At 70.1% G+C, this 27,355-nt stretch overlaps 1 protein-coding gene across 2 annotated transcripts; it reads right to left on the reverse strand.

The window, feature by feature from the left end:
* Positions 1–373: 373 nt before the first annotated feature.
* On the reverse strand, positions 374–26,549 carry PLXNB1 (plexin B1). Of its 2 annotated transcripts, none has more exons than XM_054729716.1 (38): positions 26,450–26,549; positions 21,959–21,996; positions 20,146–21,258; positions 18,703–18,885; positions 18,266–18,394; positions 18,079–18,179; positions 17,397–17,529; positions 16,988–17,144; positions 16,623–16,731; positions 16,439–16,547; positions 15,415–16,104; positions 15,147–15,269; positions 14,909–15,031; positions 14,357–14,450; positions 14,109–14,281; positions 13,856–14,007; positions 12,745–12,850; positions 12,212–12,348; positions 11,178–11,354; positions 10,852–11,023; positions 10,397–10,639; positions 9,802–9,966; positions 9,583–9,731; positions 8,705–8,805; positions 8,410–8,627; positions 8,143–8,321; positions 7,973–8,039; positions 7,619–7,765; positions 6,607–6,775; positions 6,272–6,375; positions 5,711–5,795; positions 5,318–5,490; positions 5,004–5,164; positions 4,770–4,917; positions 2,014–2,078; positions 1,788–1,863; positions 1,125–1,199; positions 374–1,020 (listed from the first exon to the last, which is right to left on the reverse strand). In XM_054729716.1, the coding sequence occupies exons 3-38, from the start codon at positions 21,250–21,252 to the stop codon at positions 916–918; spliced, it is 6,405 nt and encodes a 2,134-aa protein (XP_054585691.1). In that variant the 5' UTR covers positions 21,253–21,258; positions 21,959–21,996; positions 26,450–26,549; the 3' UTR covers positions 374–915. The 2 variants fall into 2 exon arrangements, with proteins under 2 accessions (XP_054585691.1, XP_054585692.1); XM_054729717.1 differs by lacking the exon at positions 26,450–26,549 and adding an exon at positions 26,167–26,209.
* Between the last annotated feature and the right edge of the window lie 806 nt (positions 26,550–27,355).

The raw sequence follows: 27,355 nt of genomic DNA on the forward strand, positions 1-27,355 counted from the left end.
CAGACACAGGCCCGTGGGCAGGCCGTGAGCCACGCTGCTCGTAGGTGCCATCCTTCCCGGCCCGTCCCGACAAGGACACGTGCACGGAGGAGTCGCAGCACTGACTGGGGAAGGGGCCGCCCCTGAGGAGGCCACAGACCCCCGGCCCCGGCCCCGCTGGGCTCTCACTTCCTTCCCGGGATCTCGGACCCCAGCCAGCCCTGCCCAGGAGCCAGGGGGAGCCCAGGTGGGAGCGTTTGGGGTGCGGGGGGGGGGGGCAGGAGACCTCCCCCAGATGCCGAGCCCACCTCCCACCCCTCCCCGTGCCTGCTGGGCACAGCTGGCGCCTCCTACCAGGGGAGGGGCTGGCGGAGCCCAGAGAGCAGACGCCAGGCAGTGTGTTATCCTTTAATGAGGAGCTGGTCCGGGTGGCCACCCTCTCCACGGCCCCGCGGGCAGTGCCCTCCTCACGGCCGCCCGAGGCAGGGTGGCCCAAGGCGGCCAGCCCTCCAGGGTCAGCTCGCCGTGGCCTAGAACGGGCTCGCCTCTCGGACCTGGGATCGTGGCAGCAGCAGAGGCCGAGGCAGCTGAACTGAGGTCAGGGCGGAGGGGGGGGACAGACAGCAGGGCCCCTCCTTCCTCTCGGATCCCGGAGGGACAAGGCCAGTGTGCAGGACAGTCCCGTCTCCCCTTCGTACCGGACGCCCGCAGGCTGACGGCACCGAACACAGTCCACGGGGCCGCTGGGCTCGGGGAGCAGGCAGGTGCCACCCCATGGGCCTCCGGGCCGCGAGCCTGCGGGGCGAGCGCGGCGAGCGCGGCCGGGCCCAGGCCAGGGCCGCCAGGAGACGGGGCGCCAGCTCCACTAACGACTGGTCAGGCATCTACGAAGGAGGCTCCCCCTCGAGGCCCCAGGGCTGCCCGCGGGGCGCGGCCCTACAGGTCGGTGACCTTGTTCTCCACGGCCGCGGCGACCTGCTGCAGCCGGTAGCCCAGCTGCATCTTCTGGGCCGTGCTGTCCTCCTCGAGGGCCGTGATGATCTGAAAGGCGGGGAGACCCGGAGGCCCCCATGAGCATCGCGGGGCCCGGCTCCCTCCCACATCCGTCTCCCCAGCCCCCCGCCGTCAGGCCCAGGCGCACCCACCTGGTCGTAGTACTTGTTGATGTACTTGTAGAGCTCGTGCAAGGCCACGCGCGCCCCGAGGTCCCCAGAGTAGTTCTGGAGAAGACAGAGGCGACAGAGATGAGCCCCCGCCCCCAGGAGGCCCAGAACCCAAGGACGGGGCGGGGGCGGGGCCTCGAGGTGGAGGAGGGACGCAGCTGCAGTCTCAGCAGGGCCTGGGGTGCCACGGGCCCTGCCTCTCGCCCCCCGGGGCTCCAGCTGGGCCCTGGGTCGTCCCAGGTGGTCGTGGAGCCAGGCGGGCAAGATGCTGCTCTGGCCTCACCCGTCTTTGCCGAGGTCACCGGGCCCCTCCTCGGGGCGTCTCAGGACGGTGGAGACGAGGTCCCTACTTGGGGAGCTCTGAGAGGGGCCTAGTGAGAAGCAAATCACAACATCTCACTCCGAACACCGTCAGCCAGAGCTGCCATCACTGTGGCTGCGACGGCCAGCGGTTCAGAAACCTGGGGTGTACATTCCTGGGGCTGATGTTCGAAGCTCCTTCAGGAGAAGGGGGGCGCGTGGCTGAACCCCAGCAACCTCGCCGCCTGGGCTGTTGTCCACAGACCCCAGCAAAGGAGGCGTGTGAAGGAGGCAGGGCCCTCCCGGGAGGCCTGTGCTTAACCAGACGCAGAGCGAGGGCCGCACCCGGGACAGCTCGGCCAGCAGCGAGTTCATCTCCTGGTCGCTGGCGGGGACGGTCTGTCGGATGTCAGCGTAGTACCTGCCGGAGGTCGGAGGTCGTAGGTCGTGGGGACAGCAGCTGCTGGAGCACAACCCCCCCCACTCCCCCCACCACCTTGGGCCTCACCACACACCGCCCCCCCACTCCCGCCCCCCACGCCCGCCCCCCAGGCCCGCCCCACCCTCCTACCTTTCCACCATCTGTTTGTAGCGGGGGATGTCCCGGGCGTACAGCAGCTTGTTGATGGGGGAGTCCTGGTGCCGCAGGCCGGTGGGAAGGGGAAGCAGAGGAGCCCCGTGAGCGTGACCAACTGTCCCAGGAGCGCCCCCATTTCCTTCCGCGAGGACTCCTCCGCCCGCCTTCTCGGCCAGCCCTGCTCTCGCCCCCTGAGCTCCTCCCCTCCCGCTCCAAGGTCCTTCCCAGCAGGGACCCGGCAGGCAGGGGGTGTGGTCTGAGGTCCCCTGGCCTGGTTCCGGGGTGGGGGGCATGGCCTGAAGTCCCTGTCAAGCCCCGCTGGGTGGGGGGTGCGGCCTGAAGTCCCTGTCAAGCCCCACGGGGGCGGGGGAGGGCGTAGCCTCAGGTCCCTGCTGATTGCTCGTTAAGGCTCCTTATGGGAACTTGGCCTCAGCTGTGGGTGCAGCCATCTTTGTGATGGAGTGATGGTCAATTAGCATATTCCCTCTTTATTAGATAGGATTTTATTGATTTCAGAGAGGAAGGGAGAGGGAGAGAGAGAGAGAAACATCAGTGATGAAGAGAACCATGGATCAGCTGCCTCCTGCACGCCCCGCCCTGGGGCTCGAGCTGGCAACCTGGGCAGAATCAAACCCGTGACCCTTCATTCCACAGGCTGACGCTCTAACCACCGAGCCACACCAGCCAGGGACCCCAGATGATCATTTTTTAAAATCAGAAAACTGACCGGGAGGCCCAGCCAGTGTGGCTCAGTGGTTGAGCATTGACCTATGAACCAGGAGGTCAGGGTTCAATTCCCGGTCAGGGCATATGCCTGGGTTTCGGGCTGATCCCCAGTAGGGGGCATGCAGGAGGCAGCCCAGCCATGATTTTCTCTCATCATTGATGTTTCTCTCCCTCTCCCTTCCTCTCTGAAATCAATAATAATGTATTAAAAAAAAAAAAAAAGAAAACTGACTGGGGACATGAATTCAGTTGCCCAGGCCAACCCACTCCCGCGTGGCTGAGCTGGGACGGGGAGCAAGCCTCTTAGATCAGAGCCTGCAACTTCCAACGGCAGCAACTTCCAACGGCAGCCGCCTCCTCGACCTCCCCCCGGGGCCGCTCCCCGCTCTACCCCCGGCTGAGGGCTCTGGGCGGCAGCTTCCTTCTCGAGACCTGCTGCCTCCTCCTGGCGCTGCTGGAGGCTGAGGCGCGATGGCGCTGGGCCCTGAGGAGCGGGGACAGGGGCCCGGGCCGGGCAGGATGCGCGCCTGCTGCGTGGGGGACTCCCCGTGGGGGTACGTACTCCTGAGCTTCCCAGGAGGCACCTGCAGTTTTGCTGGGAACGGGAGGCAGTGACGCCGGAACAGAAACCCAGCCACCCCGTGGGCGCCATGGAGGGCCCTGGGGCCTGCGGTCTCAGCTCCTGGCGGTTTCACAAGAGACAGCGGCACAGAGATGCAGAGATCTCTCCCTCAGGAGGTCACAGGGCGGCGGTCAGGCCTGGACATGGCACATCCCCTGCAGGACCCTGCCTCTGGGCGACCCCATATAGGTCACAGGCGCCCTGGGCTATGACTAAGGTCACAGCACAACCCCACCCCTGTGCCACCAGACAGCCCTGACCACTTCCCTCGGCTCCCCGCTCCCCGGCCACCCCGCCCCCACGCCTGGCCTCCCCCCGGACTCGCCCCTCTGTCGCTGAGGGGCAGGCAGGCATTGCCACGTGGTTCAAACGCACCAGGCACCCCGGAGCTGCCCTGCGATCTGGAATCCACATCTCGGCCTGGAAACCGCCTGGCGGCCCCACCATCCCCTGGGGCTCACCTCCTGCAAGTCCACGCTCACTCCACCCAACAGCCCGGGGACCCCAGGTGACCCCTCCGTTTCCTCTCCCCCCACATCCACCCACAGCTTCTGCCTGCCCTCCACCCCCCTGTCCACGTTGAACCTGAACAGCCCAGCTTGCCTCCAGCCCACCCACAGCACAGCTGCTAGAAGGCTCCGCCCCTCAGGTCTGACACCAGCTCACCCCCACCCTCTTCCCAGGCCTTCAGGGGCTCCCAGCACCCTCTCAGGCAAAGCCCTCACCTCTTGGCCCTGCCTCCTGCCACCCCCGCAGGCTGCCCTGTCTTAACCCCGTGAATCAGCAGCTCGTCTCGTCCTTGCTCATCCTTCAAGAATGAGGCACCACCGCTTCCCAGGGACCTGGGGCCTGGAGGCAGGGGCCTGCCATGGCCCTACCCCCCCTGGAGGTTCTCAGGAAGCCTGGGACCTGTGTGCATGGAGAGCCTGGAATCTCTCTGTGTGCATGGGGAGCCGGGTATCTATCTGTGTGCATGGGGAGCCGGGGATCTCTCTGTGTGCATGGAGAGCCTGGGATCTGTGTGCATGGAGAGCCTGGGATCTCTCTGTGTGCATGGAGAGCCTGGGATCTCTCTGTGTGCATGGAGAGCCTGGGATCTCTCTGTCTGCATGGAGAGCCGGGGATCTATCTGTGTGCATGGAGAGCCGGGGATCTCTCTGTGTGCATGGAGGGCCTGGGATCTATCTGTGTGCATGGGGAGCTGGGGATCTCTCTGTGTGCATGGAGAGCCTGGGATCTATCTGTGTGCATGGAGAGCCTGGGATCTCTCTGTGTGCATGGGGAGCCGGGGATCTATCTGTGTGCATGGAGAGCCTGGGATCTGTGTGCATGGAGAACCGGGGATCTGTGTGCATGTATCACCCCCGGCCCACCACGGCCTCCGTGTCCCCCGACCGCTCACCCGGCCCAGCTTGTGGTCCGCCAGGGTGCAGGCGTCCATGAAGGTCTGCGCGATGACCAGCAGCACGGCGTCCATGTTGTCTGAGGTCTGCACGTCGAACACAAATTGCGGGTTTTTGATGATGTTGATCCAGAACCTCAGCGGCAGGCTGCGGGCAGGGCGGGTGCGGCCGTGAGCTGGGGAGCGGCGGCGGAGGCGGCAGAGGAGGCCCGCGACCCCGGCGGCCCCGCCCACCTGTTGGTCTTCCAGATGTGCACGGTGTCCTGGTCCGAGATGCCGTGCTGCGCGGCCTGCTCGTCCAGCAGGTCGAAGAAGTACTTGACCGCCAGGGGGGCAGGGCGGCTGGCGCTGAGGATCACCTGGAACAGGTCGTCCACAAACTTCTGCAGGGTGCCCTGCGGGGACGGGCGGGAACCGGAGGGCGGTCAGCGAGGGGCCCAGCCCCGGCCCAGCTCACAGACGTGGCGCTAGGCCTGTGTGAGCCCCAGGCCACCCCAAACCCCACGAGGGCTGCTGCCCCCCCAAGCCCAGGCCCATCGTGTCCGCACCTTCATGGACAGCAGGCGCGTCAGGTAGATCTCGGGGATGGCCTTGGCTCGCTCCCGCTCCCCGCCCCGAAGGCTGCCCCTCCTCCGCCGCGGCGGCTCCGGCTCCTCGCTGGGCTTGACCAGGTGCCAGGGCCGGATGCCCCCCTCATCCACGTCCTCCAGCATTGGGGTCCCTGCGCCAAAACGCCCCTCGTCAGGTGCCCCTCCCGAGCCGGGGTCCTGCCAACTCCCAGGTCGGGGGCACCTGGGGAGGCTCTTCCGGGTGGAACGGAGGCAGACACAGCCCAGCCCGAGGTCCAGGTGCTTTCCCCACCGCCGGGCACCACCGCCGGGCACCACCGCCGGGCACCACTGCCGGGCAGGGCAAGCGCAGAGGGCGGGGGGGGCACTCACTCTCTCCAGGGACATAGTCCTGGTTTTCCCGAAGGGCGTGCTTGGTGAGGCAGGGGACCAGGGCCACAGTCGCTCCGTCCGGGACCTGCTGACCACAGCTGGTGACCCCTCTGCCAGCCCCTCGTCAGCTCCCCAGCCCCTCCTCCAGCCTCCCCCAGACCCTCCTCCAGCCCCCAGACCCTCCTCCAGCCCCCCCAGCCCCTCCTCCAGCTCCCCCACACCCTCCTCCAGCCCCCCCAGCCCCTCCTCCAGCCCCTCCTCCAGCTCCCCCAGCCCCTCCTCCAGCTCCCCCAGACCCTCCTCCAGCCCCCCAGCCCCTCCTCCAGCTCCCCCACACCCTCCTCCAGCCCCCCCAGCCCCTCCTCCAGCTCCCCCACACCCTCCTCCAGCCCCCCAGCCCCTCCTCCAGCTCCCCCACACCCTCCTCCAGCCCCCCAGCCCCTCCTCCAGCTCCCCCACACCCTCCTCCAGCCCCCCAGCCCCTCCTCCAGCCCCCCCAGACCCTCCTCCAGCCCCCCAGCCCCTCCTCCAGCCCCCCCAGACCCTCCTCCAGCCCCCCACCTTGTAATGCTGCAGGGTGTTCAGGCGCCTCCACAGACCCTGGACCTCGGAAGTCACATCCTCGTCAGAAAGGATGAGGTGCCCGGCCACCCCGGACCGCCACTCTGCAAAGGAAGGTGGGGCTTGGCCCAGGACCCCGAGCCTGCCCCTCCCTCCGCGGACACGGCCCTCCATCGGGGGCAGCCCCACCCAACCTCGCCAAGAACCCGGAGCAGGTGCCGCTCCCCAGACGAGAGGTGGTCCCTCTGCAGCCAGCTCCGCCCCCCGAGCAGGTCCAGGCCCGGCCCAGCCCAACGCGGGCTCGGGACCCAGGGGGCCACCCCCTCCGCCCTCACCGACATCCAGGGTGCGGGAGTCGGGCCTCTGGGCGAGCGGCAGGCCCTTGCAGAGCTGGTCCAGCATCTTCTCCTTGGCCTGGGAGACGGTGTCGCAGTCCAGCACCTTCACAGGAACGCCCGGGGCCTCCCCCGCCCCAGGCCCCGCCGCCAGCAGCGCGTTCAAGGTCTACAAGGGCACACGGGGCGTCAGGGCTCGGGCCACACGGAGGACGGCCAGGTGCAAGGCCAGGACAGGACCGCCGTGAGAGAGCCTCGGGGGCTCCCTCCACGTGGCCCCGCGCCTCGCACCACGCCCTGTAAACACCTACGGGGTGAGGGGCATAAAACACGAGCGAGGCCCGGCCGGCCGGCGTGGCTCCGTGGTGGAGCGTCGACCTATGAACCAGGAGGTCACGGTTCGATTCCCGGTCAGGGCACATGCCCGGGTCTGGGCTCGATCCCCACTGTGGGGCTGCAGGAGGCAGCCGGTCCATGATTCCCTCTCATCACGGATGTTCCATCTCTCTCTCCCTTCCTCTCTGACATCAATACAAATGCATTAAAAAACAAACGAGATCTCCTAACTCGGGCCCCAGGCTCCTGGCTCAGGGGTCAGGCTGAGGCACCTGAGGGACGCCCCCCCCCCCCAGGCTAACAGATGAGCAGGTCTGGCAAAGCCCGAAAGGGGTTTTCCCAAAGGCACTCTGGTGGGTCCCAACGGGGAAAGCAAACCCAGAGGGCGTGGCAGGCAGGTCTGCCAGGGCGGCTCCCCGCCAGACGGGCACATCACGTCCCCGACAAGACAGGGAGACCAGGGCCCGGCAGGGCTGGCTGCTCCCCAGACCCTGGCTGTGTCCGCCCTGACCCCATCCCTCCTGAGGCCCCGTCCTCCAGCTTCTGTCCTGCTCACCGGTCTAAAGGTCGGGCTCTCTCGCAGAGGTCTGGCGGGTTCTACGCCCCGACACACACAATCACACAGCCCGCCCTCGGGGCCGACACCCCGGCACGCACACACGCACGCGGCCCTCACCAGGGGCCGGTACTCCACGTCCTCTCGGAGAAGGCGGTTGTCGTTCAGGGTGTATTTGGCTTTGCCCGTCACACTGTCCACTGGCCCCTTGTCCACCTGGTGCTTGATCCCACGGAAGAGCATGTACAGAGGTTCCCCGACCGCGTCCTGGGGAGGGGCAGGCAGTGAGCGGCCCTGGGGCAGGCGACGGGCCTGGGGAGAGGTGTGTGGGACACGACCCACACGGGGCACAGGGACGGGCCGCAGGCTGCAGAGGGCTTAAGGACTGAGGACACGCTGGGCAGGCGTGCACAGGCCGCGTGGGGCGAGGGCCGCGTGGTTGGAGACGCCCTCCCGCCGCCCCGCCCCCCTCACCCTCACGAAGGTGTAGAGGCAGATGGACATCCAGTTGGTGAGCAGCTTCTCCACCACCGTCTCCGTCCTGGTGACAGGAGCGGGCGGGCGGGTCAGCAGGCGGGCTGCAAGGCCCTCTGCTCTGCAGACCCCCAGGCCCGGGGGGTCCCGGCTCCCCACACCACACCGACCTGCGCAGCATCAGCTTGGGGTTCTTGGCCACGTACTGGGCCACCAGGTCGCTGAGCAGCGTGCGGAGGATGTCCGTGAAGTACTCGAGCTTCCCGTGCAGCGCCACGGTGAGCAGAGACGCCACGTAGGCGCGGTCCCGCGCGGAGAAGGTGCGCTGGCTCTCCAGGGTGTGGATGAACTGGCATCGGGCGGGGCCGTTCAGAAACCAGGGATGGAGAGCGGGGGGGGGTGGAGGGGGCGGGGGGGGTTGGCGGGCGGGGCTGCACCTTGGTGAGGAAGAGCTTGCTGTTGAGCAGGTTGGACAGCTGCCCCAGTCCTTGCTCCACGGTGGGGCGCCTGCCCTCGGGCACGCCCAGGTCCCGGTGCAGGGGCGACTCCTGGTGCCCGGGGAAGAAGATGCGCTCGGCATACACCTTGTAGTCCAGGAAGGGGATGCCGCTGCCCAGCAGGTCGCTGGTGAGGTCCGTCATCTCGGTCATCAGGTCTGTGGGCAGAAGAGGCCAGGTCTGGGCACGCGGCCCGTGGCGGGGCGGCCCGGGGCGGGCCCTCCCGCGGCCTCACCCGTGAACTCCTTCTTGCAGCGGTCCCGCACGCTGCTCTCCAGGCTCTCCAGCTGGATCTGCACCTTCCTGTAGTCCCTCAGCGCCTGCTTGCTCTTCCTCCTGCTCAGCACCAGGGACGGGAGAGGCTGGAGGCCGGAGCCCCGCGGGTCCCACCGGGCCCAGGCCGCCCGGGCCCAGGCCGCCCGGGCCAGCATCCAGCCCGGCCAGGCCCAGGCCTAGCCCTGGATAACGCAGCCTCTCATCCCAGGCACGTCAGACCCGCCTCTGTCCTGTCTAGCCCAGCACAGGGATCAGCCGGGACCTGTTTTCGTGAACAAAGGTTTATCGGGGCCCAGGCCAGGTGGTCCAATGGTTAGAGCGAGGCTGCGGTTCGATCCCCGGTCAGGGCACATACAAGAATCAACCGATGAATTCACCAGTAAGTGGAACAACTAACGGTTGCTCCTCTCTCTCCCTCCCTCCCTCTCTCTAAATCCAATCAATAAACTTTTTAAAAAATGTTTTACTGATTTTTTACAGAGAGGAAGGGAGAGGGATAGAGTTAGAAACATCGATGAGAGAGAAACATCGATCAGCTGCCTCTTGTACACCCCCCACTGGGGATGTGCCCACAACCAAGGTACATGCCCTTGACCGGAATCGAACCTGGGACCCTTCAGTCCGCAGGCCGACGCTCTATCCACTGAGCCACACCGGTTAGGGCTCAATAAACTTTAGAAAAATGGAAAGTGTACCGGCACGGAGCCCGGCTCCCGGGTCTGCAGGCTGCTCGTGGCTGCTTTGCGCTCTAACGGCAGCGGGAGCCGTGAATGCCCGGCCCACAAAGCCCGACCCCTCCCTCCCCGGCCCTTCAGAGGAAGCACGCCCGGCACCCACCTGTACACGAGGACGATGACGCTGACCCCCAGGGCCAGGAGGGAGGTGCCCACCCCCAGGCCCACCTGGGCGGCGAGGGGGAAGGCCGCGGGGCTCTCGCCGTCGTACTGCACGGGGCCCAGCGAGAAGCGCAGGTTCCCCATCTGCACCTGCGGGGACGCGCCGTGAGCGAGGCTCCCCCGCGAGCCCGGGGCCGCCCGCCCGGGGCCGCCCACCCACCACGAACTCCGGCAGCGCGTCGGGCGCCGCCCCGAGGGCCGGGGGCTGCTCCGCCGGGGGCTCGCAGTACAGGTGGTGCCGGGTCAGGGTCTTCACCACGCAGACGCCGGCCCCTATCATGGCCACCACCTCCTCCTTGGACATGGCCAGGTCCAGGTCCTCCCCCTGGAAGGCGGTCACTGAGCGGCCACTCAGAGCTCCTCCCCGGGGCGAGCCGGGGTCACTCAGACCGCCCCCCCAAATGCCATCACCCCTGTCCCTGTACGTGAGTCGATGTCCCCGGCCGACCCCTCTGCCCTTCCCTCTCTCCCCAGACAGCTGTGCGCCACGCCACCCGCCTGCCGCGTGTGCCAAGCCACTCACGCCTCGTCACGCAGATGCCAGCCGTGGGCATGCCGGGCCCAGGCCACGGGAGCCAGGCCCTGCCCGGCACCCGCCACCAGCCCCTCGGCCCTCGCTGCATGAAAGGGCGGAGCCGGGGGCGGCCACCGGCCCCTGCTCTGCAGTCTGCGCCCCCCGCCCCCGCCCACGGCCATGCTGTCCGGCCCCGCGGGGCCACGGCCACGGCCACGGCCACGGCGAGCGGCAGCGGTACCTCCACGGAGAGCACGCTCCCCGGCTTGTGGCGGAAGGGCACGGTGGGGTCCTCCGGGCTGAGGGGCCGCAGGGTGGGGTCGGCCTCGTAGGAGAAGGGGGTGGGGCTCAGCGCGGCGAAGTCGAAGACCAGGTTGTCCAGGACGAACTCCACCCGCACCCAGGGGTCCCGGGGCGGCCCCGGGAGGGCAGGCGCGCGGCAGGTGACGAGCTGGGAGGAGTTCACCCGGCAGGACTCCTCCACCTGGGGGCGGGGGGGGGTAGGGGGGCAGAGGGGGCGGGGGGGTCAGGGGGCAGAGGGGGTGGAGGGGCAGAGGGGAGGAGTCAGGGGGCAGAGGGGGCCGAGAGGAGGGGCGGGGGAGGGTCAGGGGGCCCCCCGCAAAGGCAGTGCCCACCCCCCGGCTGTCCTCAGGGTGGGGGTGGGGGGGTGGGGGGGTGGGGCCCGGGGTGTCCTACGTGAATGCCGCCGCAGGGGGCTCCGGGGGGACATGGTGTCTCCGGGACCACGCGGCGCCTGCGCCCCAGGCCCCCGCCCGGCGGCAGCGCTCTGGGCACCAGCGTCACGCGGATCCTCGGCGTCTGGACCACATCCAGGTTCTGGCCGCGGACCCGGATCTCGCGTCCTCCGCTGCAACAGGAGCCGCCCGTGGCCTGGGGGCCGCTTCACGCACAGCCGGTCCCCGCGGCCACCCCAGCGGGTGGGGTCCCAGCCCCCCAGGCCCCCAGCCCTGCACCCGGCGCCGCCGGCAGCCCCCTCCCCGCCTCGCAGCCCCGGCCGGCACCTGAGGAAGCTCCTGGCGGGGCCCGCGGAGGTGACGTTGGGGTCCGGCGTGTACTCGAACCCGCCGTGCGGGAGCCTCCGCTCCGTGGCCCCGAACCACACGGCCACGGGGAGCGCGGCGGGCGCGGGGTGCGGGCTGGTCTCACACCGCAGCTGCTCCGCCTGCCGCCCCTGCAGCCTGGGGAAGGGAGGCGGGTGGCCGCGGGCCGGGCTGCCCGGAGGCCCGGGGAGGGGGCTGGTTCCGGGACGGGGACCCACGGACCCTCAGCTCCCTGCCCTGCAGGGCTGACCTCCCTCCCACGGGCCCGCAGGCTGCACCCCACGCCGCCGCCGCCGCAGCTCGGGAGGGCCTGGCCCCTTCCCTGCGGGGTGGACTGGGCCTCCCCCTGCTCCCCAGCACCCTCCCCGCTCCCCCAGCACCCTCCCCCTGCTCCCCAGCACCCTCCCCGCTCCCCCAGCACCCTCCCCGCTCCCCCAGCACCCTCCCCGCTCCCCAGCACCCTCCCCGCTCCCCCAGCACCCTCCCCCTGCTCCCCAGCACCCTCCCAGCTCCCCCAGCACCCTCCCCTGCTCCCCAGCACCCTCCCCCCGCTCCCCAGCACCCTCCCCGTTCCCCCAGCACCCTCCCCCTGCTCCCCAGCACCCTCCCCCCGCTCCCCAGTACCCTCCCAGCTCCCCCAGCACCCTCCCCCTGCTCCCCAGCACCCTCCCAGCTCCCCCAGCACCCTCCCCCTGCTCCCCAGCACCCTCCCCGCTCCCCCAGCACCCTCCCCCCGCTCCCCAGCACCCTCCCCCCGCTCCCCAGCACCCTCCCCGTTCCCCCAGCACCCTCCCCCTGCTCTCCAGCACCCTCCCCCCGCTCCCCAGCACCCTCCCCGTTCCCCCAGCACCCTCCCCCTGCTCTCCAGCACCCTCCCCCCGCTCCCCAGCACCCTCCCAGCTCCCCCAGCACCCTCCCCCTGCTCCCCAGCACCCTCTCCGCTCCCCCAGCACCCTCCCCGCGGGCCGGGCTCCTGCGGGAGGAAAAGCCCTCACAGGTGACAAGGCTGGTCTCCAACCACCACCCGGAGGTCCTCCGGCCGCCCGGTCAGCAGCTTGGTTCCGCGCAGCGTGAGGCGGGTGCCCCCGGCTCTGGGGCCTCGGGACGGGAAGAGGGAATGCACCTTTGGGTCCTGTGGGAAGGGGACGGACGGACAGACCGTCAGGCCAGAGACAGGGAGGCCGGGAGCCCAAGGCAGACACAAAGGCCCTGGGGCCCGGAGCCCAGGGAACCGGAGGGGCTGGGAGGAGCCCACAGAGTGGGAGGGGCCAGCAGAGGGGTGGGAGGAGCCAGCAGAGGGGTGGGAGGGGCCAGCAGAGGGGTGGGAGGAGCCAGTGGAGGGGGTGGGAGGAGCCCAGAGGGGGTGGGAGGGGCCAGCAGAGGGGTGGGAGGGGCCAGCGGAGGGGTGGGAGGGGCCAGTGGAGGGGGTGGGAGGAGCCAGCAGAGGGGGTGGGAGGAGCCAGCAGAGGGGTGGGAGGAGCCCAGAGGGGGTGGCCCCTCAGCAGTCTGGGGGTCAGCAGCCAGGCACCTGGTAGGCAAAGTCGTGCTCCGAGACCCCTCGTCCTCTTCCTGGGACTTCCACGGTCACGGCGCCCGTCACTTCCTGCCCGCTGGCCGCAGTCACACACACGAGGCTGTGGGCACAGGGCAGGCTGGGGCCACCCACGCCAAGGGCTGCCTCCCGGCCCCGTGCTCCACGGGGTGGACGGGACCCTCTGTTGGCGGGAGCTCCGCGGGGCCTCCTGGAGGCTCTGGAAGCTGGGAATCCACCCGCGTGGTTTCACCCATCGAGGTCGGCCCAGCCCCTGAAGGAAGCATTCTGAGCGCACAACGTGGAGGAGGGTCAGGCGGCGGCGCCCTGGCAGCGGAGGGACCTTGACCTCCGCGTGGGAGCTCGGTGCCCGGATGGCCGTGAGCGGGAGCCGTGCCAAGCACATGCCGGTCTCCGCCAGGAAACAGGCTCGGGCCAACCAGGCTTGGCCCGAGCCTGTTTCCTGGCGGAGACCGGCATGTGCTTGGCACCCACTCGGCGGAAGCGAACCGTGGCACCCACTCGGCGGAAGCGAACCGGCCGGGGCGACTCCTTCGGTCTGAACAGCGCGGAGCCGTCTCCACACGCGGGGCTCCACGCTGCGCATCGTGTGTAAACACAGGCGCCCGTCTCCACGCGAGCCTGGGCCGCCCGGCGTGGTTGGCCGGCTCTCCGGGCTCCGCTGGTCTGGGACGGAGTGTCCCGTCTGCCTGTGGGCCCTGCCAGCCCAGCCAGGCTCCTGGGAGCCAGGCCCTGTACCGGGCTGGAAGGCACGGGGCACCCGGCCCCCAGAGGGGGAGCCCCAGCTGCCCTCCGGGGAGTCTGCCCAGGGCGGTGCCTGGGGGGGTCGTTGGCGAGGCCAGCCCTGCGCACGGCCGCCTGGGACCTGGGGAGCCTGCTGCCCCGGCCTGGGCAGGAACGACCCCCAGGCGCCCTGGTCGGAAGCTGCAGGTCGGCTCCTGGCACAGCCCCAGCCCTGAGGCCTGGCGACCAGGACCAAGGGGGGGCCGGGGAGGCAGAGTTGCCTGGGGAAAGGGGGAGGGGGCTCTGAGCCCGAAGCCAGCCTCGGCGCCCACCGGCTGTCCCTGCGCCTCGGCCGCCCGCTCACCTGCTGGAGACGGCGTACTCCTGCGCGTCCACGGCGCAGGGCACCCCGGCCACTCGGACCGTGTCCTGCACGTCCCGCACGCGCTGGCCCAGGTTGGAGCCCCTGATGGTGACGCGGGTGCCTCCGTCCACGGGCCCGGTCAGTGGCTCCACCTGTCCCGGGACAAGGACTGCTCACACCCGCCGGCGCCCTCGGCGGCCCGCGCTCCCTCCCGGGGCGGCAGCGAGGGCGGCATGGCGGCGCTTCAACACACCGAGTGGATGAGGGGCGCGGGGCACTGGGTGGCCACCGCCTCGGCCGCGCCGCACGCCTCCCGGGCCACGCACCGGGGCCGCTCCGCCTGGCACCACACGCAGCCGTACTGGGGCGCGGCCGTCTGGCAGTGGCTGCAGTCCCCGTGTCCCACGGAGCAGTCGTACAGCACCACTGGGGGCAGAGGCGGGGTGAGAGGCGGCATGGGCGACCCCGTGGCCCCCCGCCCCCCGCGGCCCCGCCGCTCACGGTGCAGCCCGTTGGCGCTGTCCACGCGCAGGTGGCCCGCTCGGCGCAGAAACAGCCCCACCCGCAGCTCTGGCTGCAGAGCCTCGTAGCTGAGCTGCGGGAACAGGAGGGTCAAGGGTCAGAGCAGGGCTGGGAGGCAGCAGGTGGGAGTGGGGGCGAGGGAGAGGGGCAGTGCCTCTGCTGGGAGGGTGATGGGTGGGTGGTCCTGGGTTCCACGTCAGAGAAAGGACCAAAATGACTCCTTGTGGGAACCCAAAGCCAGGGGTCAGAGTTGGGGTGCAGGGGACTCCATGGGATCACAGAGTCAGAGGTCAGAGCTACCAAGAACCCTCGGGGATCCAGGGGCCCCTGAGACACAGGATCAGATGTCAGAGAGGGGGTCCCAAGACTCCCTGGGGTCACAGGGTCAGAGCCGGGGCTGGGATCCAGGGGCCCCATGGAACACAGGGTCAGGGGTCAGAGAGGGGGTCCCAAGACTCCCTGGGGTCACAGGGTCAGAGCCGGGGCTGGCAGGCAGGGCACCGCTGCCCACCCAGGCACTGAGGGCTGCACCTGGTGCTGCTGGCACGTGACTCGGCACCGCGTGTCCGGAGGCAGCTCGCACTCCACCTGGGCCGCCACTGCCACCTCTCGGCCCTCCAGCTCCATCACACACTCGCTGTCTCCGGGGCCGTCCTGAGGGCGTGGGCAGCGTCAGGAGCAGGGCCTGAGAGCCCGAGGGGCCCCGGGGCTGGCGTCGAGTCTGCCAAGAGCAAGGAGGCTCCACGCCGCCTGCCAGCGGGACCCTCACCTGGAGGAGGTGCAGGTTCCTGCCCAGCAGCCGAACTTGTCGCTCCACGTGGACCGGCAACAGCGTGGAGCCCTGGACGCTGTCCACGCAGGGGCAGGAGCTGGCCCCCCAGCTCCCCTCTTCCTGTAGGAGCCGAGCAAGGCAGGCATGGAGCGCCCACCGCCGGTCCTCCCCCCACGGAGCCCGGCCCCTCGACCCGGGCGATGCAGGACCGCCGGCGAGCAGGGACCTGCCCCGTCCCCAGGCCCCCTCCCGGGCCGGGCCTCACCAGCTCCCAGAGCCCGGGGCCGTCGAACTGGTAGTCGAGGCTGGAAAGGAGGAGGGGGGCGGGAGGGCCCTCGTGCTCGGCCGAGTCTCCGTCACCTGAGAGGAGGGTGGCAGTGGAGAAGGCGGGCGTGTCACCCCCCGTCCACTCGTCCGCCTCGGGCCGCACGCCGCCGTCTCTCGTGAGCCAGTCCAGGGCGGGCTTCGTGGCGCCAGCGGCCCCTGGGAAAGTGGTGGCAGGAGCAGCGCTGGGCGGCTGGTCCGGGGACACCGCGGAGGGGAAGGCGCCGGGGCCGGGGCCGGGGCCGGTGGGAGCCGCGGGCAGGGCTGCCGCGTCTGAGGGCGATGGGTGAGAGGCCACCAGGTCCGCGGGGGTGGCCGTGGGTTCGACGTCAGTGAGAGCAGGGACAGTGGTTCCAGGTCCGTCCAGGGGGCTGGGAGGGAGGGGACCCTCGTGTGGAGGGGACCCTGTGGTGGCTGAGGCCGGTGTGGGGCTGGGGCCTGCCCACGGCCCCTGGGTGCTGAGCGGGGAGGGCCGGGTCCCAGGTGGGGTCTCTGAGGCTGCGGCTGAGGAGGGCACCCCGGGCTCCACGGGCAGGGTGTCAGGGGCAGGGGTGACGGTGGCCGTGGGGGCTGCGGAGGGGGAGGGGGAGGGGGCATCCTTTGCGGGAGGGGCCGGGGAGAGCGGCGGGCTCTGGGGGAGGCAGAGGGAGGAGGGCCCCACAGCGGGCAGCGGGGAGCAGGCAGAAAGGATGTGTTAGGAGGAGAGGAGACCAAGGGAAAGAGAAAAAAAACAGCCCATTAACTCTCCGGAGGTGGCGGGGGGGGGGGGGGGGAGAGGGGGCCTCCGGGGTCTGTGCCGAGGGGGCGGCCAGACCTCGTTGCCTCTCAGCTGCAAATGCCCCTCCCGGGTGGGGGCGCTCAGGTGCGCACGGCGGCCTCACGGGGAGGGCAGGCACAGACCGGCCGTGGAGCAGCGCTTACCCGGGCACCCCGACCCCCGCAGGGCCCAGCGGAGTCACGCTCACCTGCTGGCTGGCCACCACGGGCCCGGAGTGACAGGAGGCCCTGTGCGTACACAGGTGCTGCCAGACGCACCAGTTACACCCCCAGCGGCTGCGCACGCAGGCCTGGCACCTGCACAGACACAGCCGTGGGCACGGGGCACGGGGCACGGGGCGGCCAGGCCTGGGGGTCAGGGGAGGGACTCACGGCGCAGACGGGTGGAGGTCGGTGATGGCCACGCAGTCATAGAAGGAGAGGGTGGCCTTGGCAATCACGACGGCGCCCAATCTGAGCTCCACGCTCACGGACACGTGGTCTGTGGGGGGCGGGGGGGGCAGCTGAGGAGGGGGCAGGGGTTTCCAGGCCCCCAGCCAGCGTCCCGAGACCACACAGAGTGGGGGAGGCACGCCGGGTCGGGGGACAGAGTCCACTGGGAATAAAATGGGCACTTTAGGGGCTTGGGGACTAGTGGGGGAAATCAGGGCCCCACCCACACCCCATGGAGCAAGGCAGGAGGCAGGCAGGGCTTCAGTGGGGGCGGGGGGGGGGGGCTGGCCCCTTCTCTCACCCACCGGCTCCTCTTGGCAGCGCTGGGGCCCCGCTCGGGTCTGGGGAGGGACACCTCACCCCAGACGGGGTCGGCAGGGCAGGGCTCTGGTATTCCCCAAAGTGGCAGGAATAGGACTCCCCCGGCCACAGGGCGGGCAGGTCAGGCACCGACAGGAAAACCTACCGAGAGAGACCAGGACACGCGGCGGAGCCAGTGGGCAGCAGATCCGGGCTTGCACCGGCCCGGCAGACACCAGTGGCCCCAGCCCGGGCTCCCACGGGCACCCTGGGGCCTGGCCAGTGACCGCCAGCGGAAGCAGGGCCCCGAGAAGTGACCTGTGCCGGCCACGGGCACTCAGTACACGGGACACCAACAGCTGCGGTGCCGACCCATCTCGAGCCCTTCCCCCGGGCCCACCGGCTCTCGCTCACCTCCCTCCTCTCCTCTCGGCTGATGCTGGCAGGGCTCACGGCGGCCACCCGCAGACAGCCCGGCTCCGGCCCGAAGCTCCACAGCCATCGTGCTGGGCCCGGGCCCCGCGCGCACTCGGCACGGCGGCTGCACCTGGGCGAGAAGGACGGGCGTCCACTTGGACCTCCAGGGCCGGGGGGCGTTCACGGGGCGGGGACGCCTTCAGCCCTAGGGACTCCCGGGCAGTACCCTCAGCTGGGCCAGGACACTGGGCTGGGGTGCCCGGGCCAGGCCCTGATCCCCAGGGCGGAGGACCGAGTGGGGGGTTGGGGGTCAGGGGTTGAGAGGCAAGAGCCAAGGACCAGGAATCCTAGAGAGGGCAACTATTATTATTATTATTATTATTATTATTTAAATATATTTTTATTGGTTTCAGAGGGGAAGGGAGAGGGAGAGATAGAAACATCAGCGATGAGAGAGAATCATGGATAGGCCGCCTCCTGCTCGCCCCCACTGGGGATGGAGCCCGCAACCCAGGCCTGTGCCCTTGACCGGAATCAAACCCGGGACCCTTCAGTCCACAGGCCAACGCTCTATCCACTGAGCCACACCAGCCAGGGCCTGGACAGGGCAGTTATAACTGCAGGAGGCTGGGGTCAGGGCTGGGGCTGGGGAGAGGCGGGGCTTCCGTGCAGCACCCACCTGCCCAGGAGCACACACCACCCGCAGTACGGGTCCCTGTGAGCGAGGCAAGAGGCGCAGTCCAGGTGCTGAGCACAGGTGGCCACCGGGACCCTGAGAAGCTGGGACGGCAAAGGGGGGTGAGGCCCGCGAGCCCAACCCTGGAGGCCAAGGCCCCTCCCGGCAGCCGGCGCCCGCGGCCACTCACGGTGCTCTGGGTCATGGCATACAGGTGCTCGAAGGCCCCATCAAAGGTGAGGTCCCTGCTCACCGCAGACCCCGGCTGGATGCTCTGTGTGGAGTACGGGTGCCCGTCACCGCCCGGGCCCAGGAACACCTGAGATCAGAAACCACACGTCCGTGGCCGCAGGCCGGGGTCTGCCTCTCCCCACAATGAAGCGATCTGCAGGCAGCGCAGGTCTCCCCACCCAGCCCTGGGGGCCGAAGGGGGACCAGAAGGGGCGGGGGTCACAGTTAGACACCGCCCAGCCCTAGGAGAGGAGCCTGGGGCTGGGGTATGTCCCGATGCCCTGTCTCAGCCTCAGGGGTCACAGGGGTCACAGGGGCAGCTGGGTCCAGGCCGGGTCCCCGGCAGCCTGGCCCCTCCAGACCTTGGGGCAGGCCCAGCACTTCCTGTGGACTCACCCTGTGCAGCTGCCCTTGACTGTCCCCCAGGAACGCAATGGTGTGTCCGTCCTCCACGGTCACTGCCACCGCCGTGAGCTGAACCCCTGGCCACTCCAGCACCGGCGTGGCTCCCAGGGGGACCCGACTGGCCATGGGGCTGGGCGTGTGGTCTGAGCCACAGGGGTACGCATCCAGCGTGTCCTGCAGGCAGCAGGGAGCCCCCGTGAGTCCTCCCGGGATAACCGCCCGCCCTGCCCCGCCCTCCGGCCACGCCCATTGCCCTCCCCGGGCTCCCGGCCAGTTCTCCGGGAACAACTCTGTCCTCTCGGCTGGGCCTCTGGGACACCCTGGTCCCTGCCCAGGCTCCCCGCCAGCCTCGCTGACATTGCCCACAGCCGCGTACTAGCGCTCAGCCGCCTCCCGGCGTATCTCCGCTGCCCGGCCCGCCTCCAGCAGCGCCTTCCTCCTCTGTGGACGCCCACCTGTCTGCGCCCCACCTTCGCCCACCCCTGGCCTGGGAGCTGCTGCTTCCAGGTGTGTAAGCTCAGCCTCTTCCTGGACCACGTCTCCAAAGCCTCGCAGCCGGCACCGACCCCAGTCCACTCACTGGGCCCTGCCACCTCCCACGGACTCAGTCCCCGGGGGGCGGCTCCCCCACCCTTTTTAAAAAATATATTTTTTAAGCCCTAGCCGGTTTGGCTCAGTGGATAGAGCGTCGGCCTTCGGACTGAAGAGTCCCAGGTTCGATTCCAGTCAAAGGCATGAACCTTGGTTGCAGGTACATCCCCAGTCAGGGGTGTGCAGGAGGCAGCTGATGGATGTTTCTCTCTCATCGATGTTTCTAACTCTCTATCCCTCTCCCTTCCTCTCTGTAAAAAATCAGTAAAATATATATTTTTTTAAATTGATTTCAGAGGGGAAGGAAAGTGGAGAAAGAGCTAGAAACATCCATGATGAGAGAGAATCATGGATCGGCTGCCTCCTGCTCGCCCCCTCCAGGGGATGGAGCCGGCAACCCGGGCACGTGCCTGACTGGGAATGGAACCGTGACCTCCTGGTTCATAGGTCGACACTCAATCACTGAGCCACGCCGGCCGGGCACTTCTTCCCTTTTTGAACCCATCCTGAGGCTAGAGGCGAACAAGCCCCGCCCTCACCTGCCCTCTTGCTCAAAAAACTAACACAACAGGTCCCAGCCCCCCACCCCATTCTGGGTGGCCCCACACCCCCCAGAGCCCCAAACACCCTCTTGATCACTTACACAAACGCAGTCCCTTCGGTGCCCAGCCCAAGCCCCCCTGGCAGCTCTGTTCCCCTGAATGCCATGAGGTCCCCCCCCCCAGATACAAAGGAAGCAACAACCGAGGCCCGATCGGCCCCCACGCCACCCCCAGCTTCCCACCCCGGCAGCCGCGTGGCAGTGGACGCCGGCCGGGCCTCGGGGTGGGGGAGCGGACTCACCACGGGCAGCTGCGCGCAGTCCGAGTTGACGTCGTACTCGATGTAGGCCACCTCGGCCCCGTCCTCCGCACGGCCCTCCCGGGTGTAGCAGGCGTCCCGCGTGAGGTTGGCGAGCCGGTCCACCTCGTCCAGGGCGAAGGCGCAGAGGGCAGAGCCGCCCGACGCCCCGGCTGCGGCCATCGGGGGCCGGCCCACGGCGGGGGGCGCGGCCGAGGAGAAGGCCGCGAAGAGCACCTGGCCCCGGGCCCCCTCCCGGGACGCGGCCACGGCGGCGGCCTGGACCAGCCCGTAGCGGCCGGCCCCGCAGGCCAGGGGCAGCTCCACGTAGGAGTAGTAGTGCTGGTCCCGCAGGCACACGCGGGACACGTAGGCTCGGAAGGCGCGGGACTGCGCCTGCAGGTCCCGCCGCAGGAACAGGAAGTAGGCGCTGGCCCCGCGCTCGAAGGCGCTCACGAAGTGGTGGCTGTACTCCGACAGGCGGCCCACGGCCAGCTTGGCCGTCTCCTCGTAGGAGAAGGCGGCCTGGGGGTCCGGGGGCCGCAGGGCGCGGGTGGTGATGGGAGGGATGCCGCCCCCCACGCCCCGGCTGGTGTATCCCCGCCCCACGAACAGGAGGGGCTCCCCAGCCGAGCCCTGGGCCACCAGTCCCACCGTGCTGACCTCGGGGTCATTGGCGGCCACATACTGGGTGTCCCCCGGCCGCTCCGGCCGCAGCAGCAGCCGCGCGAGCTGCCCCAGGCCCCGCTGCTCGCAGACGCCCTGGTGCACGCTCCCGCACACCACCAGGGCCCCGGGGCTCACGAGCAGCAGCTGGTTCGGGTTGTCGGTGGGCTGCGCCTGCGGGCACTCCTCGGGCACCACGGGCGGCAGGCAGTCCCTGCTGTCCAGCACGGGGCCGGTGGGCACGGTGGCCTCCAGCTGCAGGCCCGGGCTCAGCTGGAACAGGAAGTTGGTGGCCCCCAGGTAGATGGTGCCGGAGGCGGGGTCCCGGGCCAGGTGCTGCAGGTGCGTGCCGTTGGGAGCGAAGGCCTCCGGGGGCAGGGGCTGCAGGGCGAGGGCCCACCCGGCCCAGAGCGCCTGGAGGAGGGCCGGGCCGAGGGCAGGCATGGTCACCTGGCGGGGGAGGGGGAGCGGGCTCAGTGGCCGCCTGAGCACGGTGCGGCCACCGGTGAGGGACAGGGCGCGGCCGTCGCCAAGGTGCCCCCCGACCTTGGCGGTGAGCAGAGGCACCGTGGTCCGGGCGGAGCCCAGGCCACACACTAGCACGGGCAGGTGCTTCCTGGGAGCTCCAAACTGCCCGGTCCCTGCAAGCACTGCCCTCTCGGGAGGGAGACCCTGCCCCACCGCCTCACCCCGACTGCCCTGGGTCACCACCATCCCCAGGGACACAGCGAGCCCGGAAGGGGCAGGAGAGAGTAGGGGATGGGAAGGAGGAACCAGAGCCGAGGAGGGGCGGGCCCTCTTCACAGCTGGCAGATCCTGGGCAGCAGGAGGGAGGGTGCCGCCGCCCCACAGCCACTTGCATGTTAGGGCAGGGCGGGAGCTGGCGGGGGGGCGGGAGCTATGGGGGGGGGCGGGAGCTGGCGGGGGGGCGGGAGCTATGGGGGGGGCGGGAGCTGGTGGGGGGCGGGAGCTGGGGAAGGGCTTTCGGGCAGGAATCCAGGAGGCAGTAAGCACAGAACCAAAGGGCTGGAGAGAAGAGGGGGTCAGGGCCGAGGGGAGGAGGCCTGCAAGGCGGGGCCCCGCCCTGGAGAACCCGAGCAGAGGTGGGAGTCCCGCGTCTCCCGGACGCCTGGGGGGCGGTCAGGCTCACCTGGCGGGGCCGGCCGGGTCAGCAGACAACAGCATGACCTGGCCGGGGAGAAGGCAGCGCGTGAGCCGGGCATGTGGAGGCAGCACCAGGCACCCTTCCCTGCCCGGCCGGCGGGTGGAGCTGGGCCCAGCCTGGCCCGCGGCCACAAACACATTCCACAGGGCACGCCTCCCCAGAGCCCACACGGGAGGGGGCAGCGGGACCGGAGCCCTCGGGGCCTGGGAAAGGGCGGCGAGGAGGGAGCCCGCGGCTGGCAGGCCCCGTGGGACCCGGCCCGGCCCCCGGCAGCCGCTGCTCCCTTCTTGGCCCGCTCCACCCGCACCCTCCGTGCAGACGCCACCCATCCGGGCACAGGCACACACCTCCCCGCGGCCGGGCTGCCCTAGCCCGCACCGCCACCAGCTCACAGGCAGACACATGCTCACACACACCAAGAAGCACACGTGCCACCCAGATGCTGGCACACACCCACACACAAGCACACGCGTGCTTGCACGCACACAGATGCATGCAGATACCATCTGTACACACAGGCAGACACACCACCCACACTGAGCCACCTGCACCAAGACACAGCCACATGGAGACAACCTCCCGACACAGAAACACACATGTCGCACCTCACACAGGCACACGTCACACCCACATACCACAGGCATGCTCACATCCAGACACCCCACAGACGCATGCACACGTCCCTGGGCCGAGGGCTGTGGGGCCAGGCCATCTCCTGCTATTTCCTCTCCAGCAGGTCAAAGCCGGGCCAGGACCTGGTGTGGAGAAGGGGGGGCGGGGGATGGATGTCCTAGAATAAGACACCATGCCCGGCTGCGACCCCATCCCCGGGAGCTCCCCAAACCTTGGGTGCCTGCTCTCCGCACAGACCCCTCCTCAGAGGCCCCAGCTAAGGCCTGCGAGGACCAGGAAACCATGGCAACACCATCTCCCCGGGCCGGTGGTCCCCGCCAGGAGCACCGAGGCTGGTGAAGCGCTGGGTCAGGCCGTGCACCACAGGCCATGAGACACTCCCCGGCTTCCTGTGCCCGGGCCACGTTGCCCAGCCCCTCCTGCCACCCAGCTGCCAGTCTGCCCAGGTCAGCTCCTCCCAGCAAGGGCCCGGGTGTCCCCGAGGCTGCGGAGTGCCGGGCTGGGCCAGAGGCTCCAGCGAAGGAGGGTCCAGCAGCCCAGTGGGAGCCGAGGCCACAGCCTGGCCGGGCACGGCTCCCGAAATAGCCTGGGGGTTTCCATTTTTAGTGTGCGGAGAACAGGGCCGCTCTATGGGAGCGGAACAAGGCGCCTCTGTTAGCGCCCGAGGGGGCGGGGAGGGGGCGGCAGGGAGCGTCGTGAACCCAGCCAGGAGCCCCCACCTTGTTTCCAGGGGACGAGGGGGGCGTGCCTTCCTGCAGCAAGACGGGGTGCCCGAGGATGGCAGGGGCTGCTCTGCCCTCCGCCTCCTGCTCAGGGGCGTGCCCGGGGCAGAGGGTCCGCAGTGAGACCAGCGCCCCCCCCCCCGGATCCGCGGACAAACATTTGCTCAGCGCTGTCTGTGTGCCAAGGTTCTCCAGGCCTCGGGGAGCAGCCACCAAGACACTCCCCAAATGTGAGAGCGCAGCGGGGTGGCCGGAGGAGGGGGGGAGGAGGAGGGGGAGGATGGGAGAAGGAGGGGCGGGTCAGACAGCCCCAGGCGCCGGAAGAGCAGGCCGAGGCTGACCCTCTGGGAACGGCGGCAGCGGCTCCGCCATCACTGACCCAGGCCTGGACCTCCTGGGCGTCCCCCGGGGACCGCGGGCGGGGGAGCAGGAACAGGACGCGGCCATTTCTCCTCCTCGCTGGGCACCTCACCGCTGCCACAGGCCACAGCGCAGCCCGGCCCCGCGCCAGCCCCACTCCACAGGGCCTTTGAGCAGAATCGCACCCCACCCCTCCCCTCCCCGGAGTCTGCGGGGCACCTAGGGCCTGTGAGAAAGGTCGAACCCTCCAGCCCAGCCTCTCCCATCACATGCCCGGGCTCTCCCACGCATGCCCCTCCTGCCTGACGGCCTGACGGTCAGGCCGCTTCCCTCCTCCCTGCCACCCCACAGGCTGATCCCACCGCCTGGAATGCCCGCTCCCCCTCCATCTCATTAACCCAACCCCCAACCTGCATTCCTGGGGGAGCCCTCTCCCGCGCCCCCCGCCTCGCCCCGTCCACTGGGGCTGCTGCACCCACTCCCTGGGTGGCTATGTAGCTCTGCTCTGACCATGACACATGACGTGGTATATGCCTGGCATGAGTGGCACCAGCCAAGGCCACTTTCCTCCCTGTCGCCCCTCCCACTCTGGACTGAGCTCCGTGACAGCAGGAGGCTGGCTTTGGATTCAGAGGCCCCGGCACCTGGGCAGAGCGGCCTGGCACAGCAGGGGCTCCTGGGACGGAGGGGCCTGGCACAGCAGGGGCACCTGCGGAGCGCCGTTCACAGCCCAGGAAGCCCGCGGCGGGGAGAAGCTCTCTAAGCTCCGTGCCTCAGACGGCAAGGTGTGAGCCCCACTGTTTTGTTCTTTGTCTTTTTAACCCTCACCCGGGGCTATTTCCCCGTTGGTATTTAGGGAGAGTGGAAGAGAAAGGGACAGACAGACAGAAACATCCATTGGTTGCCTCCTGCAGGGCCTTGGGCGGGGAGGAGCCTGCAACAGAGGTGCATGCCCATGACTGGAAGGGAACCGGGGGGCCTTTCCATTCGCAGGCCGTCCGTGGCTCTACCCACTGAGCACACCGGCCAGGGCAGCCCCGCTTTCCTTAAGGAGCAGGCCAGCGCGGAGGGCGCGGGAGGGCTTGGGGCCAGCCTCCTGCCCCGACCCGCACAGCCAGGGCCTCCTGCCCGCTCCGGCCGCAGCCTCGCTCTGCGTGCCCCGGGGCCAGAGGTCTCCCCGCCCGCTCTCTGCTCGGCCGCCGGCCCGAGGCTGCCGGGTTCCCGTCTGCAAAGAGCAAGCAGCCTGGGCCTCCGGGCGCCGCCCGCACCACGCGAGGGGCGCGCAGACTCGGCCCCCGCACCTGGACGGCCCCCGCCCTCCTCTCGGACCCCTGGGGGCCCCTGGCTCTCCCTTCCGGCTCCGCGGGCCCCACGTCCCCCGAGTTACTCATTGACAGGGCGGCGTGCACTCCGCCGCCCCGCGGTCCGGTGACCTGGGCGGGGGGACCCTCCGCGGACCGGCACCTGCGAGGCTGGGGCGCCGCCTGGGCGCCCAGAGGGTCCGGTCCCCCCGCGGCGCGGCCGGCGGCTCACCGCGCATCTGTCGGCGGCACCGAGCAGCCTGCGGGGGGGAGCCCGACCCCCACCGGCTCCTCCCCGACCTCCCTCCCTCCTCTCGGGCCGCGGGCAGGACCCCACGGCGGCCCGGGGGGCGGGGAGGGGGCCGGCGGGCTCCGCGGGGCGGCGGGAGGGGGCCGGCGGCGCAGCTCCACCTCCTCCGTCTCCCAATCGCGTTCCGGGCGGAGCCGCCGAGTTTCCCTTCGCGCGGAGAAGCGCGTCCCAACTTCCAGGACCGGAGCCGCCCGCCACGCACCGGCCGCCCCCGCCCCGGCCCTCCCCGCCGGGCCCCCGCCCGGCCCCGGCCCGCACTCACCAGCGGGGCCCGCGGGACCAGCGCGCGAGGCGGCTCCGGGCTCGGGCTCTGCGCGGCCACCTCGCAGCCCGCGCCCCCCCGCGCCCCGGGGGTGGCCTGGCGGCGCCGCTGTTACCCGGAGACCGAGGGGCGGAAAGCTGCGCCCGCCGCCCGCCCGCCCCGCCCGCCGGCGCGGCCGCCGCGGGAACAAAAGAGACAAAGCCGCGCGCTCGCCCGGCCGCCCCGTCCCCCGCGCCCGCCGGCCGCCCTCCCCCCGCCGCCCGCCAGGCCGGAAGCCGCCGGAGCCGCGCGCCCCGAGTTGCCCGGGACCCCGCAGGCCCCGACTTGCTGAGGGCGGGGGACCCCCTCGGCGGGGGCAGCTGCGCCCCGGAGGCAGCCGCGGCGGCCGGACCGCGGCGGTGGGGGCAGCGGGTCCCCCCGCGCGGGCGGCCCCGCCCCGCCGGCCTCACCTGCGCGCCGCGAGGACGGGAATGGGGGGCCCCGGGATGGAGGGGCCGGGGGACCCGCGCCCTCACCTGCTCGCTGCTCGCTGCCACCTCCGCCCGCGGTGCCCGGCCCCTTCCCCTCCGACACCGGCTCCGGGGCGGCCTCCCGAGTTTGTTTACCTGAACTCCTGGGCGCCCGTGCCCCACCTCGCCCGCCGCCGGCCCTGCCCCGCGCCCAGGACTCCCGGGCCACAGGCGCCCCGCTTCCGGCCCCCCCCCCCCCCCCGCGGGCCGTGCGGGCCGAGCGCGGGCATCGGGCTGGGTTTGCGCCATCAGTGAGCCCAGCAACCTGACCGCCCCCCCACCCCGCACCCACCCTCACCCACCCCCACACCCACCCTCACACACTCACACTCACTCACTCACACTCACGCTCACACTCACGTGCACGCCCTGTGCTCACCGGAGCGGAGGGGATGCGCCCCTCGCTCGCCGCTGACGGAGGCCGGGCGGCTGCAGAGTGCGCGGGCGAAGGCGCTTTCCCTCCTCCCCGCCCGGGGACCTGCCCCACCGAGGAGCCCTGGGCAAGTCCCAACTCCCTCGGCGGCGAATACCTGGACTTCCCGAGGGGCGGGCCGTGGGCAGAAGGCGCTCCGCTCCGAGGCCCATGTGTGCCCCCTGCCGGGCCCTGCGCGCCCCGCCGCCCACGGCTAACCAGCCAGGCCCCGGGTCCCAGCGGCCTGGTGGGAGGGGGCTCCAGGCCCCTGGGAGGCTAATGGGTCACCCACACATCACCCTGGAAGCCCCCAGGGGCTCCGTGTGTGTGTGTGTGTGTGAGTGAACCTGTGTGTGTGAACCTGTGTGTGTGTGTGTGTGTGAACCAGAAGGCTCAGGTCATCCACACGCTACTATCCAAAGAGCTACCACCACCAGCACCCTCTTCCCACCTGCCAGCCTCCATCAGGAGTCTGCCTTCATGCCTGGCCAGTTTGGCTCAGTGGATAGAGCGTCATCCTGCGGACCGGAGGGTCCCGGGTTCCATTCCGGTCAAGGGCAGGTACCTCGGTTGCAGGCTCCTCCCTGGCCCGAGCCCTGGTAGGGGCTCATGCAGGCGGCAACCCATCGATGTGTTTCTCTGTCTTTCCCTCTCTTCCATGCTCTCTAAAATCAATGGGAAATGCCCTCTGGGGAGGACAAAAAGAAAGAGTCCGCTTCACTCTAGTCTACCCAACTCTGCCTCCCAGATTCCCCTTCCCGGCGTCTCAGGTTACCCCCTCTCCTCGACCCTCTCCCCAGTTCCCTCACTCCCGGCCCTCGGACATCAGGACCCCAGGTGCCTGCCAATCTGCACCCCAGCTCCTCCGCCTCA

Source organism: Eptesicus fuscus, chromosome 18 (genome assembly GCF_027574615.1).
Source record: "Eptesicus fuscus isolate TK198812 chromosome 18, DD_ASM_mEF_20220401, whole genome shotgun sequence".
NCBI classification, from domain to species: Eukaryota; Metazoa; Chordata; class Mammalia; order Chiroptera; family Vespertilionidae; genus Eptesicus; species Eptesicus fuscus.

Coding starts and splice junctions, on each gene's coding strand:
- PLXNB1 (XM_054729716.1), bottom strand. CDS start 21,252: ATGCCTGCCCTCGGCCCGGCCCTCCTCCAGGCGCTCTGGGCCGGGTGG. Junction 10,640..10,851: donor CCCCCTGCGGCGGCATTCAC/GTAGGACACCCC, acceptor CCCCGCCCCCAG/GTGGAGGAGTCCTGCCGGGT. Junction 5,491..5,710: donor GGACTATGTCCCTGGAGAGA/GTGAGTGCCCCC, acceptor GTTTTGGCGCAG/GGACCCCAATGCTGGAGGAC.